Source organism: Diadema antillarum, unplaced genomic scaffold (assembly GCF_040938485.1).
Source record: "Diadema antillarum isolate AM-2024a unplaced genomic scaffold, OU_Dant_1.0 scf00000069, whole genome shotgun sequence".
Taxonomy (NCBI): Eukaryota; Metazoa; Echinodermata; class Echinoidea; order Diadematoida; family Diadematidae; genus Diadema; species Diadema antillarum.
Window position 1 is genome coordinate 2,566,926 of NW_027270958.1, and position 16,094 is coordinate 2,583,019.

Sequence of the window (16,094 nt, forward strand, 5' to 3'; positions counted from 1 at the left end):
GAGAAGAAAACAATACCACATTCAAGAACTGTTTTTTTTTTTCTGTTCCAATGGAGATTATAAAATAGGATGATAAATCTATGGAAAGATAGAGAGCTACAGGGTAATAGATGAGATTGTACATTTTGTAGGTAGGTAGGTAAACAGATGCAGCTAGAGATACCTTTTGTTCTTTTATGAGATGGGCTATCATGGGGCTCTAGAAAAGTTGATTGGTTCACACAACTGTGGGTTAGAATTTAAACGAATTAAAACGGAGTCGTATTAGTACACATGTACTTTGTAATTGATACAGGGAGAAACAGGAGATGAATGGATCATAACAGTGACAAGAGCAATACCTGTACTTGTTTCTGAAATTTTGTTGTTCGCTTCTAAAATGGATGTGGATGGAATTCTATTCATACAGTCACTAAGTAAAAGACATCAATCAGTAAAGCTGTCATCAGCTTCTACAGAACCCTTATGTTTTCAAAGTGGCTTATCATTTTATGTTCATCTGGCTGGCTTCTATTGCAATATATAGGATCATTATTTTTATTGTTATGGGTCTGCCAAATGCCAGTCAGCTATTGGGTAAACATGATCACATGATAGCTGACCCAATATTCCTAATGTTCTCCCCGGAGCGGAACTTTCACCGGCTGTTTTCCCATAGGACAACGTGTTTTGTGTTTAAGCAAGTGGCAAATGATGCAAGTACGGGCATATTTTTAGCACAATCAATGAAATGAATGTCATTTTTTCTCTTCTTTTTTTTTTTTACAGTGCTATAATGCAAGTGTCAAATGATTTGCATAACGAATTAAAAATGTGACTTTGAGAAGCAGTAGGTAACATAATCATGATATGCGTATTTTGGAATACACTGCATGCATGAGGCATCAGGGCCCCATTTCATAAAAGATGTTAGGATGGCAACTCTTGCTGGAATGGCAACTTCCCATAGCAACAGCCAATCAGGGAGCTGGATTCTTGGCGTTGCCATGACAATTGCCGTTCCAGCAAGAGTTGTTATCATATCAACCTTTTATGAAATGGGGCCCAGAAGACTGAAGCTAAGTTGTGTGCACAGACTTGTAGGTAATGCTATGAAAATAACTACCTCAAAATATTCACATTGATAGTTGGCATTATGCACAAAATGCATTTACCCGTATCTAGTGATGGATGATGACATTCGTTGTCAGGCTACACAGAAATCTCCTTCAATGTACCTCAAGGTTTGATATGCCATGTTGAGGGGTCATAATACCCTTCGAAGTGATCACTTCATCTCAGGACCAGTTTTCGAATAACCTCCCTCTCTATCATTTCAAACCTGCTGGATGGTCATGTTGTATACGTTCCCTCCAACGCCAACCATCATCTACAGTAAAATGTCTTTACACTGTGGCATGTTCAAGAGAACATTGTCTCTACACAGACACAAATTTACCTCTTCACTTGAATCGCCATCATCATGTGGATGGAAAAGTCTGTTGCTTATCCGCACAAATCACAAGTGAGCAGTTACACACCTCAGAATTTCTATATTTGGCCAATTTCATTTTTTTTTTTCAATTCAATTCTATTTATTGTCTCAACATCAGTCGTAGGTATGCGGGACAGAGCAGGCAGTTAGAGTCTAGCCATTCTTGGTGACATCAGTTGATAGAAAAATGATTTTGTAATACATTCATGTGATATATGTGATCACTCTGAACAAAACCCACAAAAAGTCACAGATTAGGATTCGCTGTTATGGGCCAAAGTGTGTCATTTTGGTTGACTGATTCAAATTTTTATAGTTTGTCTTCCTGGGGAGAGCAGTCTTTTCTCTACCTACTGTCGAAATTTTGCGGCTTAAAGCAAAACAGAAATTGAGATATTAGCAGTTTTTCAAACTATTTTTTTTGACAGGTGCTGCTTTCAATGTGAAGTAGAACATGTTTTCATTGATACTCCTGCACAGCATGCCCGAGTGACCTCAATCTTTTATTTTTATACGCTTTTCTCCCTTTTCTATAAAGCTGCACCCCAACTCTCCCTTATTTCCATCACTCTTTGAATGAGTTTGGATAGTCCAATATTAGCAAGGTCATCATTCTAATACTGTAGAGCTTACTCTTTTATGCTGTGTAGAAAAGTGGAAATTAATTTTGGCGTACTTTTTGTGGGTTTTGAGCTGGGCGGTCACATGATATACGTTATGTCTGTAGGATACACATTGCCAAAGAGCCATATTTCTGATAAGTTTATTGTATCTCTAAATCAGTGAGATATTCATTTATACTGTTCACTGTAAAGGCATAGTACATTCAGTATCTCAACTAAAAAAAATAACCAACAACAAATAGAACAAAACAGAAAAACAAAGTAAAACAAAACAAAATGTTACTAGGTCAGTCTGCATTTTATATTTACATATCCCATCCAACACCTGTCTGTACAAATAGGGTTTCCCATTTTTCACATTTCATAGTGTGTACTCACACGCAATTTGTGTTAAATTGAGCAAAAGTAAGGACATGAGCCACTTTAATCACGAGTAAGAAGGGAGGTGTTCACCCTTTGACTGTGATATGAGGTAGAGTGTCTGCTCTGGTCTCAAGATCTGATCTATAGCCAAATTGGGGTTTTTTACCACTTCCTGAACCTGTGAGTCTGCATTTCCTTACCAGACATCCATCTACTTTGGGTTCAGAACAAGGAAAAAGGTCAATAACAGCATCAGTGTATTGGCGACAAACCAAAATGAAACGCAGGCAGCCGGGCGAACGTGAGATCGTCACCTTTTACGGCCTTTTGAAATTAATGATAGAACAGTGATAGCCTTTTAGTCTATATTTAGTCCTCATGCTTCCTGTTTCAATATTGACAAAGTTCCACATGCTGGGTGCAAAGTATTTTAATTTCTTAAAACATCCATTATAAGCATCTCTTAAACCCCCCCCCCCCCCCCTGAGACTTACTCCAGGAGTAACTTTTGATGATGATATTACCATGGTAACCACAAACCCTGAAACTGATTAGCTATTGCTACAATCACTTCTGTTTTACTTCCATCTTTCTGTTCTTTGTGTTGTGTATTCTTCTCTCCTTCATCTTTTTCTTCTATCAATCAATTGTCATGATTCTGTATGCGCAATTTTCTTCTTCACTTTATCATTTTGCTCATGTCCTGTTCCTTTTCTTGTTCCCATGTGATTTGTTTGTGTCTCTGATATGTTCCATCTCTTCTGTGTTATTCTATGTCGGTCTCCCGCTTTCACATCTGCTATCTTATCCCTTTTTCATCCACGTTTGTGATTTATCCATCTCACCGTGTCCCTCCTCTCCTCAGGCTCTGCTGCAGGCCCATGACGTGGTCGCCCACGAGGTGTACAGCGACCACGCCATCAGGGTGACCCCACCCCCTGTTATGCCCTACCTCAACGGGGACTCGGAACCCCTGCAGCCGCCCAACGGGAACATGGACCAGACGGACCAGGTGACGCGCGTCAGGCTGGTGCAGTTCCAGAAGCATTCCGACGAGCCCCTCGTGAGTCCGTAGCTCTGCGCTGTGTTGGCCTCATAGAGGCCGAAAGGCATCTCTACCACAGACTTGTGCAGTAGAAAGGTCCTTCTTGTATCTCACTTGTCATTTGCCTCACTTTTCATGCCCCTTCTTTTCACCCCACCTGAGCCAAGGACCTATTTAGTGAGCTACTGCAGTGGTACTTTGTCCATTCTCTATTATCATGGTGTATTGTGTAGTTTTATAAACTGCCTATTGTTTCAGCTTCATCAAACTCGTGGTCAAATTTTAACCATGGAGTCTTGGCATAATTATTGTAGTGAGTGGAGAATACAAGATCTGTGAACATAGGTATATATGAGGATATGTGGAGAATACAAGATCTGTGAACATAAGTATATATGAGGATATGGTATAGATGGCATATGAGACCAAAAAAAGAAGGGTCCAAAACTGGTCAGAGATTTTCACATGTTTCCAAAGTAATACAGCCGAGTCATATCTTCATGCTCTGTAGGGGGTCAAGACTAAGAGTTGTTCATGATGGTGGCAATGGTAACCCAATAAGTCCCCGGGAAGGGAGGGGGTACCAACTTTAGAAGGGATCCAGCAGTAAATCTGATTGTTTTAGTCACTTCTTTAAAATGCATCGCAGAGCAGGGAATGCAAAGTTGTTTAAATGGCACAATAACAACAACAACAACAATGAAAGAAACGTGTGGGGTCTAGGATGGGGACCTTCAATGCCCCAAAATGTGGAGCTTTTCAAGTTCTCTTTGTTTTCCCATGCCAGAAGGGGAACAGCCAAATCTCATTGTGTTGAGATGCCATCTGAATTGGAAAATATAAGATATTCATGGCATTGGCAAGGGTGGCCCTTTGTTAAATAATGGAAATATCTTGGAAGTATTACACTGCAATGGTTCTTTGCTTCGTACTCTGTCAGTTGAGACAAACTCTTGGCAGATCAGGATGATGCCGTGACTGTTTCATCATTATTTTCAGGGTTCATTTTATCAGTTTTGGCAGGAATCATCCATGTTTATGTAGATAGAGATCACAGAATTACGTAGCAGGTACAAACCCACAACTAGCCTTGGAACAGGACTGATAAGAGCTGAAACACAATAAATTTGGGTCGTCATCTTATACAGTCATCACCTACGTACGTAAGAGAGATGATTGGTTTGAAAGGCTCCTAAAGGGGTAGTTGCAACTTAAGTTAATGATGTGCCATCAAAGGGCACCACAGGGTTTAACATGATGTTCTTTTGTCAGGTACCCATGTATCTGGTATGTGATGTGCTGTTTTCATCCCAATTTGGTCACGAAACAGGAGCATTACCCATAGCCCTTTATGTGACCCAGATTTAGTTTGGGGATAAAGGAAGTCTATCACACCTGATGCTGGTTCTTGAATAGAAATAGTGACCTTCATGACTTTTTAACCCATTGAGGACGGACTGATTTTGCTACAACACGCATTTCCCATAGACACCTGCCCGAGTATACTCGGGACTTGTCCTCAACAGGTTGATAGCAGATAAAGGGGCAATTCTTATACTATTTCTAGTGATTATCAAATTAATGGTGGTCTGAAAAGTTGCCTTCATGATACTAGTAATGCCTTGGGTGTCAAAATGTAGAAAATGTGTAGCACACTTCCAAAAAAAATATATATACTCCTTAAACATTTGAAATAAGGTTGTGTGATACAAATGTAGGTGTCCACAAGAAATGCCTGAGTAGATTTTCCCTCTTCATTGAATAAAAAGAGAAACTTGCATGATATCTGTAGTCTAACCTGCTAGATCAGAAAATCTCATGGTCTTAACTGTTTGGACTGGCGACAAGGAAGCTTTGTAATTTTCTGCGCAGATTTAGCTGTTAATGATTAACAGTGTGTCATAAAGCAAGATTCCTTTGTCTAACCCTTTAGTGCACTTATCATAATATGTCCTTGAATATGATCATAAAATCAGAACTTAGAGTGTGTTTGTTTTTTTTTATACTAGCTGAAAACCTGGCCTCGGGGCTTTAAAATAATTGTGGAGACAGTATGATTGATGGATGATCTTATTCTCTTGCCAGGGCATCACGCTGAAAATGAACGAAGAAAGACGCTGTATCGTCGCGCGCATCATGCACGGGGGAATGATACACCGCCAGGCCACGCTCCATGTCGGGGACGAGATTCGCGAGATCAACAACGTTTCGGTGGCCAACCAGACCGTCGACCAGCTGCAGAAGATGCTGAGGGAGCTGAAGGGGAGCATTACCTTTAAGATTGTCCCCAGCTACCGCAGCGCACCACAGCCATGTGAGGTAAGACGGAAAATAACAGGACTCAACCAATGCGGGATGTCCCACCATTCAGCAAGCTTCTAAAGATAGACAATTGCAGACTTTATGATGCTGAAATGAATTGACATAAGAGTATTCTGATACTATTTCAAATGTACGTATGATTTTTAGTAATACTTTGACTCTGTTGTGATGGTGTTCAGGTGTTTGTGTAACTTGTCACCTTGGAACCATGATAAAGTTTAGGTATCCAATTTTTTATTTTATAGAAAATATCAATTTTCAAGTGTGAAGTTTGTTCCTGGTGGGTTTGGGGGTGCCGGATCAAATGACGGTACATTTTTAACATTTTCTTCTTCTTTTTGAAAAAACATGATCAATTTTTTCTCCAAACTTGTTGGCATTATCGCTAGGATGATAGAATATACATTTGGACACATGGGTACCATGAAGCCCACCCCCACCCCCCACTAGGTTCTTTGTAGGTAATAGTCTGCAAGAATGCATGGAAGGTGAACTCCCGATATTCAGATGAGCACAAGAGCCCTCTGTCTCTTGATGCATATCCCTCTACTTGTTCTGTCTTGCTCTATCCTGATCTGTGGTTTAGACACTGTTTTGACTGTGACCATGCACATACATTGTCCAGGAAAAAAAAAAGATATATATTTTTTCCTTTCTGTATCTCTCTTTCATGTATTGCGCAGATCTACGTCAGGGCTCAGTTTGACTACGACCCAGGTCAGGATGATCTCATTCCCTGCCAGCAGGCCGGGCTGAGCTTCCACTGTGGCGACACCCTGCAGATCATCAGCAAAGACGACCACAATTGGTGGCAGGCCCGCAAGGAGGGTGAACCCCTCAACGGCACCGCTGGCCTCATCCCCTCGCCAGAGCTCCAGGAATGGTCAGTTTTTAATACATCCCTAAACACAACACCTTGTCCTCTTCACACATTCTTCTTCTTCTTCTTAATCCAATACCGGTACTTTGCAGAACCTCCTCGGAGTATACTCGCACAACTGATGAAAGACTCTCATCAATGCAGACAGCCACTGTGTTTTGATAAAAGATACTGTAAAACAAGGAATGTTTGAATGCATTTTAATTTCACGAATTTGGCAAGCACCAAGATTCGCGAAATTAAAATGCACACGAAAGATATTGTCTACACTATATGCATTGAACGCCAGTGGCAATTCGCAAAAATTTCATGCCACGAAAAAGGCTGTCGGCTCCAATTCACGAAAATTTCATGCCGCGAATATAGCATGTTTTTCAGTAGATGGTGTTAATGGTCTATGTACAAAATGAAACAGTCTTGTGCTTGGATAAATGACAAGCTGCCAAATTTAATATCTCTCATTTTCTCCTGAAAGATGTTGACTGAAGGTGAGCTGATGGCACTTTGGGACAAGGAGTTTCACAGACAAAAATTGCTACTCAGCTTTTGTTTTTGTTCTTTTGATAGTTTTATTGAAAAGAATTTTGTAGGAGAAACAAGGCCAACTCTGAGCGTAACAAGTAATTTTGCTGATTTCCATTTTTGTGATTGTGTTAATGATCAAGAAATTAACTAAATGTCTTGCTGAAAGCTATGTCTTTGCTGATCAGTTATTTCCAAGATGTGTCTGCTATTTACTTTTTTACAAGCTAACTTTATTTTCTACACATGTTATTTCTTTTGTAATGTCTTATTGCATGAAATCTACAAGGAGGGCAAAAAGTAGCAAAACTTTCTTCTGGTGGTTTCACAAAAGTGCTCTCTTCTCTGTTCTTATGTCAAATAGAACTAACAAACTCGAGAGAACTAACAGATTCATAGATGTAAGGAATGTCACAAACTGTTAACTTTCTCTTACACAAAAAAAGCAGGAGATTTACTTTAAATTGTTGTGGCAACTTTGTGTGCTTATGAAAGTGTTATTACATTTGATTTTCAGATCATCTTTGTGATGTACATATTTCGTTGACACATACTTCTAATTTAGCACATACAACTCATTTTCCATGTGTGACTGATTTTATTTTGCTACCGTTCGCATCATTGCTCCGGTTGAAAAATGAGAATATATTTTTCTCTAATTCATCATGCTGTCTAACTTACAGCTCTCTCTATCGTATTATACACTTTATAGGAGAGTGGCCTGTCTAGCCATCGAGCGAGCCAAGAAAGAGCAGCAAGCCTCGTGTACTTGGTTCGGTAGGAGAAAGAAGCAATACAGAGACAAGTATCTGGCAAAGCATAACGCAGGTGAGCAAACCAATAGATAGCAATGACATGTGTTGCCAAGCATATTAACTCTTTATGTGCCATGTTCACACACTCAACTCAGTCGACAGCGTTGCCAACTTCGCATATTTTGCTCAAACACCCAAACCAGCCCAAATCGATCAATAAATCGACAAATGCTGCAGTACAATGACCACTTTTGTTGTGGTTGTGTCAGCAAAAGTCATGCCTCCCCAAAACAGGACAATGAAGTAGTTATTGGTCATTTGCAAAACAAATATTCATAGCTTTGTCATAAAATTTTCATCCCACCAATGTCTGGAAATATCTCTCCAAGTTTGCATAGTTGCATTTCTGGCATTAAAAAATTCTGTAAAAAGTTGCATGGCTCCTAAAAGCAGAACACCTTCTAAAGGAGCTTGTACATTGCAATTTCAGAATTATGTGGCACACAGAAGGTTTACACTGTTGCACCTATAGGCCCGAATTCACGAAGGTGGTACAAGTGAAACCATAGACAAAAACCATGGATCGCCAAGTGTCGCACGGAATATTTCATTACGAAATTTGTCATTTCGTCGAAAAAATGACCGTTTTGTTAACGAAATTATCATTACGTGGACGAAATTATCATATCGTGGACGAAATGTTCATTTAGTTACAAAATGTTGTCATTTCGTTACAAAATAATCATTTCATCGACGAAATGACTGATTTAGTAACGAAATATTCCATGCGACACTTGGCGCTCCATGGTTTTTGTCCATGGTTTAAACCATGGTTTCATTTGTACCACCTTCGTGAATTTGGGCCATAGAGTTAAAGAGAAAGATGAGGTTTGATGCTGTGTAATAACGTCACAGTGCCTTGTTCGCTGATTGGCACATCTGCTGGAGTGTTTTCTTTGCCTATATCTAGGCAGGATGCCTCTAAACTAATTGCCGATGAATAGCGATTTACTACCCCGCATCCCACTAATCCCTATCGTGTCACCATAGCCTTCCTGTTGGACTAACACACGTTGTTACAACCAAGTGGGTTGGCTAACTTAGAATGAGGTCAAGTTTGGAAAAATTATCTTATAGTCACTACTTATCATTATACCCCCGCCAAACGAAGTTTGAAGGGGGTATATGGGAATCAGCGGGCGGTCGGTCGGGCGGTCGGGCGGGCGGTCGGGCGGTCGGTCGGGCGGTCGGTCCGTTGCAAATCTTGCGTCGCGAACTACTTCCTCAGTTTTCAACCGATTCCCATAAAACTTGGCACAGATGTGTGCCTTGGGTTGTAGATGTGCAAGACGTATTTTTTGACAGTACCCAAAAGTACGTTGCCATGGTAACGGCATATTATGGGCAAAAATGGGTACAAATCTTGCGTCGCGAACTCCTCCCACAGTTTTTGATCAATTTTTATGAAATTAGGTACAGATGTTCATCTGAATATGTTAATGTGCAAGACACATATTTCCGCAGTGGCAAAAAGTGCGTTGCCATGGTAACGGCATGTTATTGGTAAAATATAGGGCAAAATGCTTCATGGCAAAACTGCTTCATCAGTGTTCTTCCAATTCTCATGGAATTCATATTGAATGTTTGTCTTAGGATATAGGTCAGCATGACACATTTCTTGACAGTGACAAAAAGTATGTTGCCATGGTAACAGCTCACATATTATGAGCCAAAATGATGGAAAATTTTGTGTTGCAAACTACTTCCTCAGTTTTTGCCCAATTTCCATGAAACTTGGTACAGATGTGTGCCTTTGGTTGTAGATGTGCAAGACGCATTTTTCGACAGTACCCGAAAGTACGTTGCCATGGTAACGGCATATTAATGGCAGAAGATCAAGGAAAGATCTTGCGGATTTTTACTACTTCCTCAGTTTTTTGACCAAAGCTTATGAAATGTTGTTTGGCGGGGGTATAACCAGTCGCTGTAGCGACATTTCTAGTTTGCAATAGAAATTTAAAAACAAGCTTTAGGGCTTCAGAATAGTTGTAAAATATGAGTTATACTGTAGGGATAGAAAAAAAAACACAATGTAAAAATATTAATCAGTGTAATCAATGTTATGTATTGTTTAATATGCAAAATGTGAATAATAGTTTTATCAAAATCATTTCTAGAATAAACCATCGACAGTAATGGGATATCTCCTTATATTTGCGGTCTTTATTGCGAAATTTTTATATGGCAGGATGTTTTGTGATACAACTGACCTACACATATGCATCAAATGTGGTAACTCAAACATTTTTTTGTAAACAGTGGCTTTAATACTGATGAAACATCATGGCAAGTTACAGCTAAGTATGTGGACACATAAAGGGTGAATGACCTCTTTTTTTTTTAAGTGATGCTTTCTGTTTGAAATATCATCAGGTGCCAGAGAGTACAGTTGTTTATTACCATGAGTGATTATAAGTGTTCTAAAGGTCTTCCAAATACTTTTCCATCTTCTAACAGTGTTTGACCAGCTGGATCTTGTCACGTACGAAGAGGTGGTCAGACTGCCTGCATTCATGAGGAAAACATTAGTTCTTTTAGGTAAGTTTTGGGCTGACAGGTCCAGTCATTCGTCATAGTATGTTGTATTGACCTTTATTGTGATGATAATAATAACAGTGGCTACTTGTATAGCACACAGGTCCACCTCTCTGTGCTCATGGCACTTCAAAAAAAATGAAAAGATAGATGTATATACATGTTCAAACATGACAACAGAGAAAAACATGATGCTCTGTGTGTATTCATGGTGTGTTTTTTCTGTCGTTTTGAAAAGTAGAATCACTGGATATTCTTTATATGACTGTCACAGTTATAAGCTTCCCTTGTAATTTGAACTGTCTGCGAGTTGATATATAGATTAATCAGACTCGTCTCATTTTGTGAGATGATTATATGCATTTACAATGTATGTGAAGTAAAGCCTGCGATGACTTGTATAACTGTTATGCAGAGGTTAAATACAATCAGATATAGGTATTTTTGCTTTTGTCTCCTGTATGCTGAAAGTGAAATGAATAGTTTGCTACTCATTTTTGCCAGTGTGAAATTTGTCGAGATGCAGTCGTTACTCAGCAGGCCTGACGGAAAGGTGGAGATAAAAGTATTTCAGTTTTACTTCCTTTCACTCCCTTGGTTACTTCCTTTCCTATTGTGTACATTCTGTAAAGCGATGATGACAACGATGACAGATACATATTGTCATAACCTGACCTATGAGGTCAGTGTAATGAATGTCTTGTCGTTAAGTTCTTCCTCAACTTTTCTTCCTTTATACCATGCAGGTGCTCATGGCGTGGGTCGGAGGCATATAAAGAACACGCTAATCACGAGTCACCCCAATAAATATGCATATCCAATCCCACGTGAGTGACCGTTTACATTCATAGTATTCTTTTTTCAGGAGATCAAGGATTTGTCCTGTTTTTGCAATAAGTAGTTATCACCGTTTTCATTTGGTTTAATTCAAAGAATTAAAATTACAAGAATTCAAAGCTTTGTACCCTTGGCATTGTAGAGTAAATTTACAAAAAATAGAATGTAAAATGAATAATAATTCCATCTTCATAAACACATGTTGTAAATACATAGTTGGTAATGTTATCAATTTCTTATATCTGATGTGTTTTAAGAGGCATTTTGTGAATGTTCAGCTGTTGAAGAAAAAAAAAAGAAATGAAAGAAGAACATTGTTATACTCTAAGCAGACCTCCCAACCATACTGAATTTGGAGGAAAGAATCTGAATCCCAGCTCTTGTTTCAACAGGAGTTTCCTTTTTTCTTGATAATTTTACTACACACTCCTATGGGAACTGCTCTTTCTTTTCTACTTTTGAGCCAAATCATCCCTATTTTTCAGGTCAGAAAGGTTGGGAGGTCTGCTCCAAGAATAGCTATTTTTCATCGTTTTCATGCTCATTGATGTGTGGAAGATAATTTCATTGGCATCATCATCATGTTTTGATGCAGATGTCATGTACTTCCAAATGCGCAAGAAAAGAGCATAACCAAAGGACTGCCGTATTTGAAGCTTAACTGAAAGCATCTCTTGAGGCCTTTTTGCGCAAATGATGCAAACTAGCCGTTTGATATGAAATCCTTGGATCCCCCCCCCCCATACAAGCATTGCACACTCAGGTGACTCTCATTATAAAAGTCCCTAGAACAGGCAATTTTCGACATCAAAATTTTGTTATAGCTAAACAGATAGAATATATAGAGGTATATGGATGATTATTTTGGGACCAGAACTTTTACTTCATTACAAACAAAATTTCACTGCAACCGTGTTTGTTGTAATGGGAGTGCACTGTATATGTCTGTTTGTTTGAATTAATTCATACGGTCCCATTGATAATAATCACCAGACACAACGAGGCGATGTAAATCGGACGAGGAGAACGGCAAGAACTACTTCTTCGTCTCGCACGAGGAGATGATGAACGACATCGCCAACAACAAGTATCTGGAATACGGCACCCACGAAGACGCCATGTACGGCACCAAGCTGGACACCATTAGGGAGATTCACAACAGGAGTCTTATTGCCATCCTCGACGTGGAACCACAGGTATGGGATTAAGGGATTTTTGTTCTGTATGTTTTTGCTGGATCATGACAGTTTATAACACACATTGAAATACTTGAAGGTAGGGATCATGACTCAGGTGCTGGAATATTTGGGGAAGTTCTCTGGGGAAATTAGACAGTGGGTTCTTAGTCACTTCGACAGCAGTTAGAAATCCCCCCTGAGATGCTATCGCATACATTACATGTAGCGAGGCACTGTACCTTTGTACTCTTTAGACTCTTCTCACAGACTGTTTGCAGGGGTGACATGAGAAGACTGGGAACAATTTCCATCAGGCTTGCTCATCAGCATACAGCTTGGCTATCCATTCCATAAGGCTATATCAAAGCTTTGTTTTGCTGGCCAGAAGCACTTAAATCCTTTGTTCCCCACAGCTCGTATGAAGTAAGGAGAGCACTTGAGCAGGAAAATACAAAGATATCAAACGGGTGAATGAAAGCTCTATGTGATATGAAACAGATAGACAGACAGAAAAATAGATAGATAGATAGATAGATAGATAGATAGATAGATAGATAGATAGATAGTTGGTACAACAGTAGGTACACTGTAGGTAGGTACAATTGTAGGTAGGTAGGTAGGTAGATAGATAGATAGATAGATAGATAGATAGATAGATAGATAGATCTATAGGCCCTTTTTAATTATGAATGTGTGTACTCATTTCAGAGCACTGAATTTCTTTCTTTCTTTCTTTCTTTCTTTCTTTCTTTCTTTTTTTCTTTTTTCTTTCTTTCTTTCTTTCTTTCTTTCTTTCTTTCTTTCTTTCTTTCTTTCTTTCTTTCTATCTATATTCCTGTCTTTATTTCCATGTTTCTGTGTGGAATATCTGTTGGATGTTGCCACAGGCCCTGAAGGTGTTGAGGTGTGCAGAGTTTGCCCCATTCGTTGTCTTCATCGCTGCTCCAACTCTAACAGGAATGAATGACGTACATGTAAGTACCCCACTCCCCACTCCATTAGCCTCCTTTGCAACCTCAAACTACTACGTCAAGGGCAAGTTCACCGCATTATACATATGGGCTGAGTGAATGCAGCAACATCAGTAGAAGGCATCAGTGAAAGTTTGAGGAAAATCGGACACCCCATTCAAAAGTTATGAATTTCTGAAGTTTCTGTGCAGTCACTGCTGGATGAAAAGACTACCGCAGTTTATGATGTCACATGCGTAGAACGATATAGGGAAAATATAGAGAGAAGTCCACAAAATTTGAATTTTTGAAAAAAGTACATATTTGCTCAACTCACATATGTTAAGGGTAATATCATTCCCCTTTCCTTCAGAGAGAAGTAAGTCAAATGCTCTTTTATCATTTGAGAAAAGTGAAAATGTGTTGAAAAGGATAGTTTTTTTTTTCAAAGGATTAAAGGAACTACTGGTGCTGGCAGTTGAATTCCCGCAGTATAGGCAGCAAATTTTTAGTAGTACCTCTGGGTGAATTATTTTGCCCCATACCGGAAGAAGAAGAAGACTGTTTGATTATGATCTCTTGGGAATGTCATTCTCTCAAAGTAGAGTGTTTGACAGCACCACAAAAACACATTTTTTGACACATGGTTCTCTCTCACTGTTCCTCCCCCCTCCCCCTCTCTCTTCTTCACTCACTCACTCTCTCTTTCTCTTCCTCCTCCACCCCCTTTCCCTCCATCCCTTTTTGCCACGCCCCATTTCAATCCACAGGATAGCAGCCTAGAGCGGCTGGCCAAGGAGTCGGAGCTGCTGCGACAGGCCTACGGCCACTTCTTCGACCTCACCATCGTCAACAACGACATCGACGACACAATACGCACGCTGGAGAATGCCATGGAGGAGATCTGCACCACCCCGCAGTGGGTGCCGGTCAGCTGGGTCTACTAGGCCCCCCTGCCCCGCCCGTGTTCCTCCATCCATTTCCTTCTCTCATCTCGCTTCATCCCACACTCCCCAGTGCCAAGCCGAGGGTCACCCCCTCTGCCCACCAGGCTCGAACTGACCGGCATCGTACTGGTTTTGTTAACACTTCTTCAAACCTCTGGATTCCACTGCACAGACTCCTTGACCCGTACCGTCGTCCCTGTCTTGTCGCCAAAGTGACCATTCGGTGAAGCAATCGACGAAGCAATGTTAACCTTTCTACTCCTGATTCAGCTCAACGATGGCCTTCTTGTACATGTTTATGAAAATGCTTCGTCTTTTCGTTTTGAAAAACTTTCAAGTCAGAAGTTGCAAAAATCCATCGCACACAAGAAGTGATTCATTGAAAATTTTGTTGTGGATGATACGATCTGAGAATAATCACCTCTGTATATGCCGCAGAGCACTTTGAATAGCCTGAAAATGTTTATCAAGCAATCTATTAGAATAGAAAATGAGAATTTGAAAGAAAAAAAAAAAGAGGAAAAGAATTTTGCGTCCAGCGTACATGTGTACCTGCTGCCCTTCTGCGTATAGTGCTGTTTATCATTTGGAAGACGACACAGTTTGGGGAACTTTCACATCTATGCAGTGTGGAAACGTGGTTGAAGGAACCGAAATCCCACACCAGGAGTAGCAGGATACGAAGACACTTCATTGACTTTCTGGCAAAAATTGTTTGCATGTGACTTGATCCTCACGATGCTGGCGATAGGATGCCACGATTAGAGAGAGAGAGTGAAAAAAAAAAAAAAGCCAAGTCATTCTGTATAGAGCATATTATATTGGAACTCTTCATATTTTCTTTACATATTGATTATATATATATCTAGAGATCATGGGGCTCCACTTTTTCCCGAGCAAGTCTTTTGGTTTCGGACTTGCGAAGTCATGTCACGTGTTGATTTCCCATTTGTTGAATAGATGAGCCCAATATTGAGATTGATCAGGTGCCAACAGTGCTGTTGTATTAAATTCAACTGATGTTGTATATTTCACGACCACGAGGTAGCTTTTTTGAGATTACGGTGGTAATCATGGCCTTTATTTTGTAACCCCTTTTTGCAAGACGTTAAAGATCAGAAATAAGTCCGTTACCGTCAAAGGCAGAGGATCGGTAGGCATGCATCCACTGGACACGAAACACATGTGTGTCTACATGTAGCTACCCTCATCACATTTCTTGCATAATTGTCACAACAGCAACAGGCCCTTGTGTCGACCATCAATGCACACAATATTCCAACTAATCTTCAGGTTTCCCATGTCCGCGTACAAGCGCAGGTAAGCGGAAGGTAACCTGACCAAGGAAAGGTACGCTCTTTCACCCAAGGGTAGCTCTGCCTTGCTCAGTTCCTTGTCCGTCTAACTGTCACTTACGCTCAACACCAATCGTTGGCTACACTGTCCATATACATACCAGCACAAATTTGTGAGTTCGTATTTTGTAAATGTCGGATTCATCAAGTGAGGGAGCTGCAGTAACCTTACAGATGCCAACTTTTCAATCAAGCTCTTGAGCTTGGATGTTTTTCACAGTTTGAGATTTCTCATCGGTAACCATCCA

The 16,094-nt window shown here is 40.1% G+C and overlaps 1 protein-coding gene across 1 annotated transcript in view; it reads left to right on the forward strand.

Annotated features, from left to right (window-relative positions):
• Nucleotides 1-15,537, forward strand: part of LOC139716770 (peripheral plasma membrane protein CASK-like) — a 198,072-nt gene extending 182,535 nt beyond the window's left edge. Inside the window, exons 14-22 of the mRNA XM_071628307.1 lie at nucleotides 3,326-3,523; nucleotides 5,591-5,824; nucleotides 6,511-6,710; nucleotides 7,942-8,057; nucleotides 10,502-10,582; nucleotides 11,326-11,406; nucleotides 12,410-12,612; nucleotides 13,482-13,568; nucleotides 14,315-15,537. Of these exons, the coding sequence (XP_071484408.1) occupies nucleotides 3,326-3,523; nucleotides 5,591-5,824; nucleotides 6,511-6,710; nucleotides 7,942-8,057; nucleotides 10,502-10,582; nucleotides 11,326-11,406; nucleotides 12,410-12,612; nucleotides 13,482-13,568; nucleotides 14,315-14,491 (1,377 nt within the window). The 3' untranslated portion in view covers nucleotides 14,492-15,537. The remainder of the gene's footprint in view (nucleotides 1-3,325; nucleotides 3,524-5,590; nucleotides 5,825-6,510; nucleotides 6,711-7,941; nucleotides 8,058-10,501; nucleotides 10,583-11,325; nucleotides 11,407-12,409; nucleotides 12,613-13,481; nucleotides 13,569-14,314) is intronic.
• Nucleotides 15,538-16,094: the final 557 nt, after the last annotated feature.